The sequence below is a fragment of the Melozone crissalis genome, unplaced genomic scaffold (genome assembly GCF_028551555.1).
Source record: "Melozone crissalis strain CALT ecotype California unplaced genomic scaffold, PUWL_Pcris_2 ptg000064l_1, whole genome shotgun sequence".
NCBI lineage: Eukaryota > Metazoa > Chordata > Aves > Passeriformes > Passerellidae > Melozone > Melozone crissalis.
The window spans coordinates 705,338-721,753 of record NW_026535842.1 but is presented as its reverse complement, the minus strand read 5'-3'; the positions used below and the strand labels follow the sequence as shown (position 1 = coordinate 721,753).

General features: G+C 55.5%; 2 protein-coding genes across 2 annotated transcripts; both read right to left on the bottom strand.

Moving 5' to 3' along the window:
* Window positions 1–9,420: 9,420 nt before the first annotated feature.
* On the bottom strand, window positions 9,421–12,625 carry TMEM230 (transmembrane protein 230). The gene is made up of 4 exons (XM_054289231.1): window positions 12,564–12,625; window positions 11,366–11,493; window positions 10,931–11,053; window positions 9,421–9,615 (listed from the first exon to the last, which is right to left on the bottom strand). The coding sequence occupies exons 2-4, from the start codon at window positions 11,462–11,464 to the stop codon at window positions 9,475–9,477; spliced, it is 363 nt and encodes a 120-aa protein (XP_054145206.1). The 5' UTR covers window positions 11,465–11,493; window positions 12,564–12,625; the 3' UTR covers window positions 9,421–9,474.
* Window positions 12,626–13,319: 694 nt separating this feature from the next.
* Window positions 13,320–16,386, bottom strand: PCNA (proliferating cell nuclear antigen). Its single transcript, XM_054289232.1, has 6 exons — window positions 16,084–16,386; window positions 15,181–15,278; window positions 14,695–14,762; window positions 14,392–14,586; window positions 13,903–14,026; window positions 13,320–13,820 (listed from the first exon to the last, which is right to left on the bottom strand). Exons 1-6 carry the CDS (start codon window positions 16,302–16,304, stop codon window positions 13,738–13,740), a joined length of 789 nt encoding a protein of 262 aa, XP_054145207.1. The 5' UTR covers window positions 16,305–16,386; the 3' UTR covers window positions 13,320–13,737.
* Window positions 16,387–16,416: the final 30 nt, after the last annotated feature.

Genomic DNA, 16,416 nt, shown 5'->3' with positions numbered 1-16,416 from the left:
AGCCTCCCTGCTCAGGAAGGGGCATCCCAGAGCACATGGCGCAGGATTGTGTCCGGACGGGTTTGGAATATCACTGGTGAGGGACATTCCACAGCCTGTCCGGGCAGTGGGGCACTGAACGGGCTCCCCTGGGAATGGTCGTGGCCTCAGGGATGGCAGAGCTCCAGGAGGGATGGGACAAGGCTCTCAGGAACGTGGTGGGATTGCTGGGATGTGCTGTGCAAGGCTGAAGGTTGGATCAGTGGGTCCCTTCCAAATCAGCGATCGTGTAACTCTGTTATTCCAGTTCTGGGAATCAGTGCTTGGGCACCTGCACAGCAAAGTTCTTCCTTGTGTCCAGGTAAAACATTTCATGCCTCAGTTTCTGCCCATTGCCTCTTGTCCCACTGCTGGGCCCCAGGGAGCACAGCCTCCTCCATCTCCAACACCTCCCTGCAGATAGTGATGGATATTGACGGATATTGACCAGATCCCCAAACAAAGCCCCTTGATGGATATTGATGGATATTGACCAGATCCCCAAACAAAGCCCCTTGATGGATATTGACGGATATTGACCAGATCCCCAAACAAAGCCCCTTGATGGATGTTGACGGATATTGACCAGATCCCCAAACAAAGCCCCTTGGGCCCCTCATCTGGGGCTCCCTCTCCAGCCCCTAGGAAAATATGCTCACCTGGTGCCCCCAGCCCTGGCCCTCTTGCGGTTTTGCTTTGTGGTTTCTTTTTGGATTTTAATTTTTTTTATTATTATTATCTTTTAGGAAAAATCCAACTTTTACAATAGGAGAATGAGTTTAGGGAGGAACAAAAGAGTTCACAGAATCATTTAGGTGGGAAAAGACCTCTGAGGTCAAGCTCAGCCTGTGCCAAATCATCACCATCCCAACCAGACCTGAGCACTGAATGCCACATCCAGTCATTCCTTAAACACCTCTAGGGTCAGGCCATTCCACTGTCTAATCACCCTTTCTGTGAAGAAATTCCTCCTGATGGCCAACCTAAACCTCCCTTGTTGTACTAGCTGTACTAGCGGAGCCTAAGCTGAGTCTCCTAAAAGATGAGGGACCTCCACCACATCTGCAAGCACCATTTTTCTGAGATTTCCAGTTTTCTGGTGGGGGTCAGGACCAATGTGGCACAAATATGACACAAATGTGACACGTCCCCCTCCCAGCCCACAGAGCTGGGTGTTCTCAGGCTCTGCTGACGTCTGCAGCTCCGGTACCCAGCTCCGGACTGCGCCTCTCTCACGTCCCTCTCGGCAACATCTGACATCCCTAATGGCCTCTGACAGCGTTAACTCGCTCTAATGTGTGTCCTGCCCTTCCCAGAACGTGCAGTTCTCAGGCACAGCAGCCCGTGGCTCCTTCCCTTGCTCAGGGCTGTTGTGGGCAGCTGATTCCTGCCCTTGCTCCTTGCACTGGCTGTCCTTGGGGAGATGTTGATGTTGCTGGGCTCTCCCGCAGCCCTGCTGCTGTTTGATCAAGGTGCAGCCCCGGGTCGATGGCAAAGTGCTCCCCAGCTGGGCCCTGTTTCACCCAGACCTGCAGTTCTGTTGATTTTTCGGGTCCTTGCTGTCTGTGCAGGGTTTGGCAGCAGGAATGCTGGGGGTGTTTGCTCACCAGCTGTCCAGCCCCCTCACCAAGAGGGTTTCATCCGATCCCATTAAAACCCAGAGCTTACTTTAAGAGCAGAGACCCTACGAGGCCTCTGGAGCATCTCATTATCCTCCCATTATTTTTTTTTCCCACGTTCACTGCAACACTCTCCTGGTTAAGCTTCTGAAAGGTTTTTTCCAGTGAGACATATGGGGAACTACAGAGGGCAGGGCTGAGGCGCGGTGCTTGGTTATGGATATTGATCCTGGGCATTATTCACTAGCTGGCCTTGTCCCAAATGTAGGCACAGGCTTCAGTGCAGCTTTTGAACCTTAAAAGCCTTTGTTTGTCAGGGTGGGGAGGCGACAGGAGGGACATTTCGGTGATGTCACGTTGATGGAGGCTGCAGAGTTCTGCTGTTGACTGGAGTTTGTGCGTGCTCAGTGTCCCCCCGTGCTCAGGATCGGGGACAGACACACAGCTCTGTCTGTTTAATTTCGGAGTGTTACAGTTTTCCAACCTGCCCTCCCCTGGTGAGGGAAGTACAGCCAGAGAAAACACATCAGTCAGATGGAAATGCAACAGATAAAGACCTCAGGGTCCTGATAATCCCAAGGACAAGCCAGGGAACGAGGATGAAGCTGGATTTAGTGCTCCAAGAATTGAATTTGACACAGCTAGACCCCCCAGAACCATGGGCTCAAACCCTGTACAGCCTTTTCCAGTCCTTTTTCCTCTTAAATTTCCTCTTGCATTAGATTAATAACATTTGTGTGAATCCCACAGATGGAGTCCATCAATTAAGAAGAACCTGTATATGGATAACAGGAATATCTTCCACTGGATTACACCAAATAAAAATGAAACCCCTGCTATTTCAACAGGGGCCTAGGAGGTGAGTGGACACTCCCCCAAATAATCCCCCAAAAAATGAACAACTCACCAACAGTGGTTTTTGGTTTTTTTAGCTTCTCCCTCTGGAATATGGAATGGTAGCTGAGGGGAGCAGCTGGGCAGAGCCTGGGTTTCACTTTGTGAGGTGAGGAAAGCAAATGTGAGCAGCCCTTGGTTGAAATGCCACCTCCACCAGCTGCTGGGGAGCTCCTGAGCCACAGGAATGTTTCATTATCTCGGGGACACCCGTGACTTGCCAGGTGGAAATCGGGGCGGAAACAACGCGTTTCTTTCTCAGAAAAAAAGTGTTTATTTCTCAGAACCCAGATGGGCTCTGCCAGCCGCGCCCAACCCCCCGGTTTGTCACCTGCAAAATGGAGAGGGATTTTTGCGAAGTTTAATTAGTGCAAAGTGCTCTCGGTAGCCAAGAGAGCCTTCGGTCCGAGCATCTCGGGCCAAGTTCTCAAATTACGGCGGCTCCAGCCAGAGACCCCCGCGGCTGAGCCCCTGCAGGGAGCATCAGCAGCGCCCGAATCCGTGTGGTGAGTAAATCAGAGCAGGACAGAGAGCTGCGGGCCCTCTCACGGTGCTTTCCCCTCCGGCAGCTGTCGGAGAGAGGGGACCTTCCTTCAGCTTTGGGTTTGGAAAAGGAGAGGAGGTTGTGGGAGCCAGGAGAGTGCAAACAGCCAAGAGAGTACAAATAACCAGGAGAGTACAAACAGCCAAGAGATGCAAACAAGCAGGAGATTCAAACAGCCAGGAGATACAAACAACCAGGAGATGCAAACAACCAGGAGATACAAACAACCAGGAGATGCAAACAACCAGGAGATGCAAACAGCCAAGAGATGCAAACAGCCAGGAGATACAAACAGCCAGGAGATGCAAACAACCAGGAGATGCAAACAGCCAAGAGATGCAAACAACCAGGAGATGCAAACAGCCAAGAGATGCAAACAACCAGGAGATGCAAACAGCCAAGAGATGCAAACAACCAGGAGATACAAACAGCCAGGAGATACAAACAACCAGGAGATACAAACAACCAGGAGATGCAAACAACCAGGAGATGCAAACAGCCAGGAGATGCAAACAACCAGGAGATGCAAACAGCCAAGAGATGCAAACAGCCAGGAGATACAAACAACCAGGAGATACAAACAACCAGGAGAGTGCAAACAACCAGGAGAGTACAAACAACCAGGAGATACAAACCAGTAGATACAAACAACCAGGAGAGTGCAAACAGCCAGGAGATACAAACAGCCAGGAGATGCAAACAACCAGGAGATTCAAACAACCAGGACATTTCAAACAACCAGGACATTACAAACAACCAGGACATTACAAACAACCATGAAATACAAACAACCAGGAGATACAAACAACCAGGAGATACAAACAACCAGGAGAGTGCAAACAACCAGGAGAGTACAAACAACCAGGAGAGTACAAACAACCAGGAGATACAAACCAGTAGATACAAACAACCAGGAGAGTGCAAATAACCAGGATATACAGACAACCAGGACATTACAAACAGCCAATAGAATGCAAACAATCAGGAGATACAAACAACCAGGAGATGCAAACAACCAAGAAATACAAACAACCAGGAGATACAAACAACCAGGAGAGTACAAACAGCCCGTCCCAGGTCCCTGTGCTTCCCCCCGGGCCATTCATCCCAGGCTGTCAGGAATGCAGGGCAGGCAGAGGGCTCCAGAGTGCTCCCAGTGATGCTAACTCAGCTGGACAGCCTGTGCTCTGCAGGAGAAGGCAATTTTCTTGCTGCTGCTGTGTCTGGTAGCTCAGGGCTGTACCAAAGAAATGAGATTTCACTTGCTGAGTCAGGGCAGTGCCCGTGTTTGACAGGAGGAGGAGGAGGAGGAGGAGATGGGCTGAGTCACCTCTCCGAGTTCATGGCCAGGCTGCTTCCCAAAAGCACAGCTCCTGAGATGAGCCCTTCCGTCCTGGCAGGAGAGGGAGCAGGAGGGGCCAGGAGAGCAGCCTGTGTTTGTCCTGCCTGCCCTGCTCTCCTGCAGGGCTCTCCTTGCCCAGATGTTGTCTCTGCAGCCACATCTGGCTCAGAGGTGGTGTGGCAGCAGCAGAGCACAGCAGGAGCCCGGGGCCGATGGCTCCCCGTGGTTTTGCTGTCCTGGGCACGCTCACCCTGCAGTTCTGTTCCATTGGATGTTCTCCCCATCAGATCAGCCCTGAGGGATCTGCAGGGATGGTCTCCAAGCTGGGATTTGTCACCTTGTGTCACGTTCACGTGGGGCTGCTCCAAGCTCTGGGGATAAAGAGCAGCTGCTGTGGGCAGATCTGGCCAGGCAGGACCAGAGCAGCTCATTCCCACTTAAACTACTTCCAAAATGAGCTGGACATGGTGCACTAAATCATCTTGAAGTCCATTAGAGAAATTTTATAGCACAGAATAAAAGAGGTGCTGTGCACAGCACAGGCAGCATCGCCTGGTGGCTGCTTACTCATCCCTCAGCAGAGAAGTGAGAGCAGACACAGTCCCTGCTTTCACCCGCTGCAAACGATTCCCCAGAGAGCAGGGATGGAGGAAAAAGGGTCACTTTTACCCCGTGACTCATTTCATCCCTCGTGTGAGCACATAGCAACAGCGCCCGGTGACATCAGGAGTGACACACACACAGCACAAGGCAAGATAAACAAACGGTGCTGGGGCATGGATGGGACCAGCAGCCCTCTGGAAAGCAGCTGCTGGAACTGGGCTGCCCAAGTGGCTACACACACAGAGGAAAAGCAGAACTGGAGGCAGAGGGAGAGCTGAGCCCACAGCAGAGCTCCAGGCAGGGCCAGCAGCTCTGGCACTGGCTCTGGAGGCTCCTGCAGCTCCAGCAGCTCTGGCACTGGCTCTGGGGGCTCCTGCAGCTCCAGCAGCTCTGGCACTGGCTGTGGAGGCTCCTGCAGCTCCAGCAGCTCTGGCACTGGCTGTGGAGGCTCCTGCAGCTCCAGCAGCTCTGGCACTGGCTCTGGAGGCTCCTGCAGCTCCAGCAGCTCTGGGACTGGCTCTGGAGGCTCCTGCAGCCCCTGTTCGCCCTGGCAGCTGGAGCAAGGCTCATCACGGCAGTGCACAGTGGCAGTTATAGCAGCAGGGATGCCACAGGGCTGCCAGGCTCTCTATTTATAGCTGCCCCAGCACAGCTCTGCTGTGTGCTCCTGCTCACAGGTGAGGGCACAGGCCGTGCCCTGAGAGCCCCACAGGAACAGCACAGAGACAGGACTGAGCACCTTTGATGGGAACCAAGCATCGGAGATGAAAGGACAGAAATCCACAGAGAGCCTGGAGCAAGGAACTCAGACTTCTCCCCCAAAACTGCCCTGGAGCTGGTTAACCCCTTCCCTGCCCAAAGTGCCTCCTCTGCTCCTCCTAATTGGTGCCAAGCAGTGTCACTGAAGTGTTCTGCAAGCCCTGGCCCCTCGAATTGTTAACAGCAGAGGGGCTGTGGGCCCTGCCTGTCCCTCTGCAGCCCCATGGGCAGGGTGGGGGGCAGCAGCCCAGAGAGCACCCCAGACCTGTCCCTGTCCCTGTCCCTGTCCCTGTCCCTGTGTCTCCCTGTCCCTGTCCCTGGGCTGATCCATGCACAGTGAGCCCCTGCCAGCTCCAGGGGCTCAGGGTGGAGCTGAGCAGGATCCAGTCAGAGTTGCCTTTGTTTCACGGGGAGGATTAAACCATCACGAGCTGAACTTTGAAGTGTCTCCTCGGCGATCTGAAACTCGATCGCCCAGCAAAGAGAGACCTCCACAAATGCTCTTTTTGTGTTTGAAGCTGGAGACCATCCACCGGTTTATTTTTAGGCGCACATTTGCACTGGCCCCGTTACAATCCTTCCTCTGTTCTTGTGCAATAAAAGGCAGAGAGGATTCTCTTGACCTTCAGTATCAAATACAGAGAAAATAAGGCATTTGTCTGAAAAGAGCCACCCAAAATAGCAGGGAAGAGGTCATGCTGTGCTATGGGCTGTTGGTGTTGAAAGACAAGGAAAATGAGGATTATAGGAGCTGGCACATTAATGAAAACTGCTAGAAAACTGTATGGTGATGCTAATTAGTATTTGTCTGTTAAAGGACCTGAGATCTTTCCCTTTTACACCGAACACTTGCCTGAGAGTAAGAATGATCCCTGCTGAGGTGAGTTCTCAGATTTCTCTGAGGATTTGTTCTAGATCCAGAGCATTTCCTTGAGCTCAGGAACTGACGCTCCTGCCTCACCCAGCTGATGTTCCCCGCACTCCTCACGGCCTTTCCAGCACCCTGTGCTGCACACAATCATCACCACATGCATTTTCTGGCTTGCCTTTCCTCCAAGAAGCTGGGGAAAGGGCCCAGAGGAGCTGCCTGGATGTGTGATTTCTGTCACATCAGCAGGGCCATCTGCAGCAGGCATTTCCCACTGACAGGAGAGGGAAGGTTAAAACCTCTCATGACAGGTTAGCAGCATGATTTGCAGCAGCAGCTTAAATAAGTGGTTGCAGGCAGGAGAGAGTAGCAGGCAGCTAATCCTTTAAAGACTTAAGAGCAGCTACTACTTCAGCCCGAGTAAATATTTCAAAACAAAATTAATTAGCGGTGACTAGTGGATTTGCCGCCCTTTGATCGAACATCCCAGGATGAAGCGGTGATTCCCGCACGGAGTTTTTGCTTCAGTGCCAAACCTGCTGTTCCCCGGGAGCTGGGCGTCCTCTCGAAGAAGATTGATCCCAGTTTTGTTGCTCCCTGGAGCTGGAAAGGCCCTGCAGGGATCCCATGGGAGGGAGGGAGGTCCTTTTGTGCTGCCCCGGGGATGGGGACACAGCCCGGCCCAGAATCCTGCCCCGGCGCACTGGGGAGGAAGGAAATGTCCCTTCCTGATTCTTGGCAGGGGGAAGCCACAGAGCAGCTCCCTGTAATTGCCTTGCTGCCAACCAAAAGCAGCTCCTCACACCTTCCTAGGCACGGGAAAGCAGGGAAGGAAAGGCCTCGGGGTAACAAATCCCGACCCAGCACAAGCCGCCCCTGCCCGAGCCCAGAGCAGCAAAGCAGGCAGGTCAGTAATTGCAAACAATAATTCCTAATCAACAATCGAGCTTTCCCCTCCCCGTGACCCTTGGCTCCACCACAGAACAAAGCCAGCTCTCTTGGGAGGCTCTGTCGTGGCCTTGCTGCACTGTCTGGGCTATTTTTAGTCAAATCCAGCATTCCTAAAAATCCTCAGTCTGCTTTTGTGCTGGGGAAGGGGAGAGGAGCTGCTGAGCACGTGCACACCCACATTCCACACAGGACACGGGAGTGGGAGCACAGCTGGGCCAGCAGAGCCCCGGGAAAAGGGAAAAAATCCTTTATTTTCATCAGGTTGAGAAGGCAGGAAGAGACAGCAGGACTGCTTTGAGCTGGGAGGGGGAACCAAAGGTGTCTGGGGGCCAGGGAGGTCCTAGGGCTGGGTGATGTCCCCTGCCTGCTGAAGGGACATCCAAGGGCTGGGTGATGTCCCCTGCCTGCTGAAGGGACATCCAAGGGCTGTTGGAAGTTGGAAGGAACCCACAAGGATCATCCAGATCCAGTTCCTTCTCCTGTCCCCTTCATTCATCCCACTTAGGTGACCCCCCCCATCCCAAATTGCTTCATCTCCTCCCTCCCTCTCTGCTTTTTCCATCCAAACTTCCCTTCCGCTTCCTCTGCCGCTCCCCAGAGCCGAACCAACGCAGGTTCTGGTGCCCCAGGAGAGGCTGATTCACGGCCTGACGTCAGCAGGAGCTCTCCTGTCACAGCTGCTGGATTTGACACGTTCCAGCTGCTGCCAGCAGCTCCCGTGTCCCCTGTCCCCTGTCCCTCCCCGGAGATGGACAGGGAGATGCTGAATTTAACAATTGAACCAGTTCTTCCTCAGAGTGCAGCACTGGGACTCACTTTGGGCACACTGACACTGCTGGGGCCGCTCCAGCTCTGCCTCCCTCACTCCAGCAGCAGCCAAGGCCCAGCAGAGTTTTCGGTGCACTCTGACACCTGTGAAGGTGGGAAGGACAAGGTTGTGGTTGCAGAGAACACAGAACTTTATTGGTGTGAAATGCGCCCATTGCATGGCTGCCCGTCGTGCAGTTGTGCTCTGACCCCACAGAGCTGGGGCCAGCGCTCTGAGCTCCCTGGATGACACAGCAGCAAAGCCGGCAAAGCAACCCAGAGGGGTTTGGTCAGCACTAACTACACAGAGAACTTCTCCTCACTGGCCTGGCCAGGTCTGCACAGCAAATTATCCACACAAAGGACTCCAAAAGACACAGCTGGAGTTCAGGTGTCCCCAACAGCCACATCAGTCCAGCCCAAGATTTTTGGTATTTAGACACTTGAGTCTGGGTTCCAATCCTTCTGCCAGTACCCATCTGGTTGTTCCAGTGACAGGCAGCAGTCCCTGGGAAGGATAAGCAGGTTTTGCCAGCAGCAGCACGGGCAAAGCTGGCTCAGGGAGGCGTTTGTGGGGAAATGAGCGTGGCCAGGCTGACAGGGGGCTCTGGAGCCAGTGCCCTGTGTGGAAATCATCTCCCCCCTCACCACACTTTATTTACCCCGGGACCAGTTGGGAAGGTTTCTGACGGACACTGAGAGCAGAAGGAGAGTTTAATGATGGCCTGTCTGCAAAGGTAACCCAACAATAACCACAGTGTCATGGAAAGCTAAATTAAACTCCAGAAAACGCTTAGAGGAAAAACAAATTGCTGCTGCAACCAGCCGCTCTATTTTCGGAAAACTGCAAGGATCGCCTCGCCCAGGAAGAGCTTCCCAGCGAGGGGAATTATCCAACCCCGAGAGGAGGAAAAAAACCCCACGGATCCCAAGTTCTTCGCAATTCCTTTTGGTCAATTCCGGGCCGCAGCCCCCACCCCCCAAACGGGAGAACCTGCACCGCCTCCAGGCCGGGCCCTGCGGCACCCGGGGGCACCGCCGGCCTAATTAGGGCGCGTTCATTAACAGCTCAGTCGTCGAAGTCGGGGATGTCGTCGTAGGAGTAGCCCCGGTAGCCCTTGGAGGCGTAGTAGGCGATGCGCAGGTGGTAGAAGCCGGGCAGGAACACCAGGATGCCGATGATGAGCACGGGGATGGCGCGGTCGGTCTCCTGCAGGGACACAGGGCACGGGGCTGGGCATGGTGCAGCTCCAACTTTGGTGTTTTCAGCTTTAACTTTGGTGTTTTCAGCTCTAACTTTGGTGTTTTCAGCTCTAACTTTGGTATTTTCAGCTTTAATTTTGGTGTTTTCAGCTCTAACTTTGGTGTTTTCAGCTCTAACTTTGGTATTTTCAGCTTTAATTTTGGTATTTTTCGGCTCTAACTTTGGTATTTTCAGGTTTAACTTTAGTATTTTTCAGTTCCTGTGCTGCTTTAGTTTGCAATTCTCAGCTTTGTGTTAAGTGTTGTAAGCTCTCTTCACAGGGTAGGAAGTCAAAACAATTCCTTCTCCAGCTGGGGACCAAGGACAACCACCCAAATCTCAGGCCCAAGAGCACAAACAATGTGAATTGAAGAGGGAAAAACAAGAAGGATGGAGCTTCGTAACCTAAAGCTATAATTGGACAATTAACTTCAATATGCAAATGGAGCAGAACTTATAAAAGTGACAGACCCTGTGACCAGGCATGCATTTTGTGACCATTTTGGTTCATCTTGGGTTCACTTTGTGACCATTTTGGGTTCATTTTATGCCCATTTTGGTTCATTCTGGGCGCAGCCCTGGCTGGGCTCTGGTGCTGCCCAAGGTGGATCCATGCAGGAGATCCTTTGAATCAATCCCTGCTTTATTCTGTAACTCTGCTCTAGCCCAGCCTCCCCAGGGCACCACAGTGGCATCTCTGTGAGGGGCTCTCCTCCCTCTCACACCCCGCCTGGTCTGCCCAAGGCAGGTGAGATGTGAATGAATTCTCAGAAGGAGGTGATCTGGAAGGTTCTTTGAACCCAAACCATCCCGTGGTTCTGTGACCCATCCCCAAGGTGATGAAATGAAAACCCATCTTCCACCAGAAGCATCTCAGCTGCCATCGGGCTGAGCCCTCAATCCTTGCTGCAGGGACCCTCAAGGGACCCCACTGTCCCCCAGGGACCCCTGGATGTGCAGCCAGGGCTGGGAGCTGCGAGCCCAAGCCCAGGATCTGTTGCTGGAGCGCTGCTGATAGCGCCAGAGGCTGCTCTGCTGCCTGAGATAAGGCAGAGCTGCCAACCCCTGATCCCCCAGGGTCACCCCTGACCCACGTGTGTGCCACATCCTCTGCTCTGAACCCTGCCAGGGATGGGGACTGCAGCTCTGCAGCTCTGCCAGGCCTTCCCCACACCAAACCTCTCCCAATGCTGAGTTTGAGCCTGCCCTGGTGTGACCTGGGGCTGTTTGCTGTCCCCTGATGTCCCCTGAGGGCAGTGCCAGCACTGTGTGAAGCACTCACCCCTTTGCTGATGTACCCCGCCAGCAGCAGGGCGCCGATGATGATGAGGAAGGTCCCGATCATGAAGAGCACCACGGCCAGCGCGATGGCCTTGTAGGGGATTTTGGGTGGGCTCTTCTTGAACTGGAGGGGAAAAACCCAAATACTGAACAGCTCAGCTGGGCACAGCTCCCCTCCCACGGCGGCACAGCACAGAATTCTGCTCCAGAGCTGCCCTCCAGGAGGAATTCTGCCCATGGAGACCCTGCTGGGCCAGCCCCTGCTCCCAGGAAGGCTCTTTGGGATTTCCAGAGGGGAAGGGCCCAGGGTTAGGGTCAGATTTAGGGTTTGGCTCCCTCCCAGCTTTGTCCCTCTCTGAGCTGCACAGAGAGACACCATCACAGGAGCCTGTGCAAGGCCAAGCTGTGGATTCACAGCTCCCTTCCCCAGTTTTACCTGCAGGTCGATGTACCCATCGTCGGTGCTGGAGAGTTTGGAATATTTCACTTTGCTACTGGGGATCCCAGCAGAGAGATTGGTCCTGGACGGCATCATGCCAGGGGGGCCTGGGCATCAGCTACAGCCTGGGGCAGAAACAGGAGAGGAAACTCAGGGATGGCAGGCTGAGAGACACAGAACCGAAGTTTCCGAGGAGAAACTCCCCTGTCAAGGCCGAGCCACCCCAACGCAGCTCTGCTCCCCTTCGTAAATTAAAACTTTTCCACAGAGGATCTAAGAATTTAATCTGAAGGCTGAAATGCAAGATGGACACAGCTGGAACAATGTTTGGAACCAAGGCAGAGCCTGTGCTTCAAACCAGGTGGGAATTCCCGGGCAGGGCCCAGGTGTGAGCCAGCTCTCACTCCATGGAGAGCTCCCACTGCAGCTCTGGCTGCTTCTGAGCAGGACAGCAGCAAATAAACCCAACCCAGAGCTAAACAAAGCAGCTTTCAAACACCACGAGATGTTGCAAGAGAGCAATTTTGGGGGAAAAAAATAAAAAAAACCAAACCCAACCAAATAAACACAAAACCAACGCAAACCACTGGAAACTGGAACGAGATGGAGCTGAGTGACTCAGAGGGAGCGGGACAAGGGGACCCACCCCAAATCCACCCAGAATACTCCAAATCCACTGCGAATACACCTGAACCCACCCAAACCACCTGAATTCCACCCAAAACGCCCCAAATCCACCCAGAACACACCAATCCACCCCGAATCCCCCCGAACCCACTCCAACGCACTCAAATGCACCCAAACCACCCCAAATCCACCTGAACCCACCCAAACCACCCCAAATTCACCTGAACCATCCCAAATCCATCCCGAATCCACCCGAACCTACCCAAACTATAACCCGAACCCATCGCAAATCCAGAACTCACCCCGAACCCACCCGAACCCAACCTCAGCCCACTCCAAGCCCACCCCGAGCTCCGGCCCGCCCAGCCCCGGTACCAGCCCGGTACCCCCAGTCCCGGTACCAGCCCCGGTACCCCCGGCCCGGCCCCGGTAGCCCCCAGCCCGGTACCCGCCCAGCCCCGGTACCAGCTCCGGTACCCCCCAGCCCAGCCTGGTACCCCCCTGCCCGGCCCGGTACCCCCGGCCCGGTACCAGCCCCGGTACCCCCCGGCCCGGTACCAGCCCGTACCTGCCGCCCGCCCGCTCCATGGCGGCCCCGCCCGTCCCCCCGCGGCCCCGGGAAGTTGATCCCGGTGACGCCGCTTCCCTTCCAGGTCACGGCGGGGCCGGAGCAGCCTCTCCCGCCCGGCCCCGCCTCGGCGCGGGGGAACCGGCCCGGAATTGCGGAAAGCTCGGGGATGGAGGATGTGCCTCGCCAGATGTGCTCCTGAAGTGCAGGAGGGTGAATGGGGAAGGATCTCAACGAGGGAGGCGGCTGAAATCAGCGTCTGAACCCAAAATGCTGGAACGGTTTGGGTTGGGAGGGGCCTTCAAGTGCCACCCAGTGCCACCCGTGCCGCGGCGGGGACACCTCCCAGTGTCCCAGGGTGTCCCCTCCAGGCTGGCCAGGGGTGCGGTCCCAGAGGAGCCCAGGCGGGGAATGTCCCCGGCCCCAGCCGCGATTGTCCCTCCCGGGCCGCAGCGGGGCTCGCTCCGGGCCGGCACTGCCACCTGGTGCCATCGCTGTCACCGCCGGACGGCTGCTCGGGCCGGTCATCCTCAGGAACTTCCAAAATAATGTCCTGAAAACCGGGGAATCAGGCTGGGAAAAGCCTTTACGGGATCGTGAATTCCAGCAGCACGATCAGAACGAACCCCTGTCCCCAGGTGCCACCCAGGGATGAGACTGGCACCTCTCCCACAGCTCTGAGTGACCAGAGCTGAACTCTGGGCCTTGACGAGGGAGTCAGGGCACATCACCCACATTTAAACACAACACACTCCAGGAAATTATATTTTTTATTTCCGTTTTCCAAATTTCAATCAGAGTATTGGCTTCAAAAATAAATGAAGTAAGGTCACGTAAACTCGTGGGATAACAAAACAGCAACCCTAAGCTACAGCTCCACAGGGGGAACTCCAGGATACATCTTGACCCATTAAATATTGCCCCTCTTCTCCGACAGCAGCTGAAAGGAGTAAAAAATTTCACCTTCAACAGCATCCAAGAGATTGTTAGGAGTACAGGAACAGACTAGAAAAACTCAGCTTTCCTTTTTCCAATGACACCAGGATAGCAAAACAGAGTGTTGAAAAATATTTACAAATATATCTACAAGACACAGCTACAGTGCTCCCAGGGCGCTCCCTGGCTCTGGAGTTGCTCCTCCAGGCAGGAGCAGATGTCCCCAGCCCTGCTCCAGTTAAGAGCCATCCTGCTGGTCCTCGATCTTGGGGGCCAGGTAGTACTTGAGGTGTCCCATATCAGCGATCTTGTACTCCACAACTGGGGAGAGAACGGAAACAGGGGGTTCAGGGGGTTCTACAGGAAATCCAGCCTCAGCTTCCACTTGTGCTCAGGCACTCACCCAGAGGAACATCCGCAGACATGCTGAGCGTCACCGTGGGGGACAGCGGGGTGGCTTTGGTGAAGAAGTTCAGGTACCTCAGGGCGAAGGTCAGCTGCACCGGCTCGTTCATCTCTATGGTGACCTGGGTGAGCAGGGCAGCATTGCAGGATTCCCCGGGGCTGCTCCGCCTGCCCAGCTCTGCTGCAGCTCCCAGGGCAACACTGAGGGACTCGGGGACCCACCGGGAGCTGTCCCTGCTCGCTGCAGGGTGGCACTCAGGGACCTGCAGAAAGGCCCTTTCCAACCCAGGGTGGCACTCAGGGACCTGCAGAAAGGCCCTTTCCAACCCAGGGTGGCACTCAGGGACCTGCAGAAAGGCCCTTTCCAGCCCAGGGTGGCACTCAGGGACCTGCAGAAAGGCCCTTTCCAGCCCAGGGTGGCACTCTAGAAATGCCCTTTCCAAGGCCATTCCAGGATCCCCCCAGCCCCGAGCCCTGCCCCACTCACAGCCTCCTCCTCCTTGTCCACGTTGCTGGTCTGGGACAGTTTGATGTTGCCGTTGCCCAGCTCGCCGTTGGCGGAGAACTTGACGCCGTCCTTGGCGCACGAGATGACCACGGCGTCGCCGATGTGGCTCAGGTCGCGGCAGATGCGCGCGAACTCCGCCGAGGGCATCTTCACCACGCAGCTGTACTCCTGCTCCTGGGCACGGGGACGGCCTCAGGGACACTGTGCCAGCCCTGGGGCGCTCGCAGTGCCACCCCGGCAGCCCCAGGGCTGCTGTGTTCCAGTCACCCCATGGTTACTTACTGGGATTCCCAGCTGCTCCACGTCGAGGTCCATCAGCTTCATCTCGTAATCAGAAACCTTCTCCTGGTCTGGGGAAGCAAAGCTCAGTGACACCAAATGGCAGCAGGACTGCTGCTACTGCCCACTCCCTCCAGGTACGGCCACCTCAATAAATGCAATGGGATTTCCCTCTGTTCCCTTAGGGCTGGAACTCTGGGAATGCCCTGGCAGCCTTTTACAGGCTCCAAGGGTACAGCCAAACCCACCTGTGTGCAGCCCGAGAGAAAAAAAATTATTTATAATATTTATTATTTATATTTATTTATTTATAATATTTATTACTTATATATTAAATTACTTATAATATTTAATATTTTATAACTTGACCAAGTTTCAATCTCCGGACAGTTCCAAGAACCAGGGGTCCCCTCCCACCCCTGCAGGGCCCGCTGCCATTCCCCTCCCTCCTGCACCCCAGTACCAAAGGATTTCCCCAATCCGACTCACTGGGTGCCTCGAACACCAGGGCCAGGGTGTCGGCGTTGTCCTCGGCCCGCAGGGTGATGATGTCCTCGTTCCCTGCACACTTCAGGATCTTGGACATGCTGCAAGGGACAAAGGCAGGTCACTCACGGGGCTGGGAGCTGACAGGGCAGGAGGAGATGGGATATTACAGTGATCAGGAAAAGTGGGTGTGTGGGGAGCCCCCCAGTGCTTGGTCACCCACAAAGTTCCTCCACATACACGGGGTGGAACCTCCCGTGATCAGCTCCTGCCTGTTCCTCCCGTCCCATGGCTGGATCCATCCTGACCCCTCCCATGGATATTTACACACAGGGATGATTTCTCTCTCTCAGCAGTCTCCTCAACCTTTCCTCATAACGGACACGCCGCAGACCCCTCATCTCTGTCCCGCTGCGGGAGCTCCGTGTCTCTGCTCTGCTGCACAACCCAGAGCCGGGCACAGCGCTCCAGAAGCGCCTCACAGGGCTGAGCAGCGGGGCAGAAGGGGCACCTCGCGGGGCAGAAGGGGCACCTCGCGGGGCAGGAAGGGTTCCGTGGGTCGCTCCCAGGCCGCGGCAGGGTCTGAAGCTGTCACCGCTCCCCCAGCCGGGGCCATGGCGCCCAGCGCTGCCTTTTCCCGCCACTCGGCGCCGGCAGTGACGTCACGGCCACGACGCGCCCCGCGCGCGCCGCGAAAAACGGCGCGAGAGCCGTGAGGGGAATGGGGGGGGGGAGAGAGAGAAAGAAAAGGGCTGAGGGGGCTCCGAGCGCCCCCGGGACCCCGCACACCTCCGGACCAACCCTCGCCCCCACATCTCCCCTCACACCCTGCCCTGAGCGCCACAGCCCGCGGGCCTGCTCGGCCGCCCCATGGCAGCGCTCTATGAGAGCCCGCCGCCGGCTGACCTGGACAGGTTGACGCCCATGGCGATGTTGCGGTCGCAGCGGTAGGTGTCGAAGCCCTCCGATCGCAGCGTGAGCTGCACCAGCGAGACGTGCGAGGAGTCCATGCTCTGCAGGCTGATGCCGCCCGAGCCCAGGTCCCAGCAGGCCTCGGTGATGAGGTCCTTGAGGGCCTCCAGCACTCGTTTGAGCACCGAGCCCTGCACCAGCCGCGCCTCGAACATCTTGGCAGCACCAGCGGGAGCGGCACGGACGGAGGCGACAACGGAACAACTGAAATACAGCGAGGCGGCCCGCCAAGCCCCTTTTATGCACTCTGTCGCTCCGCCCACCGCC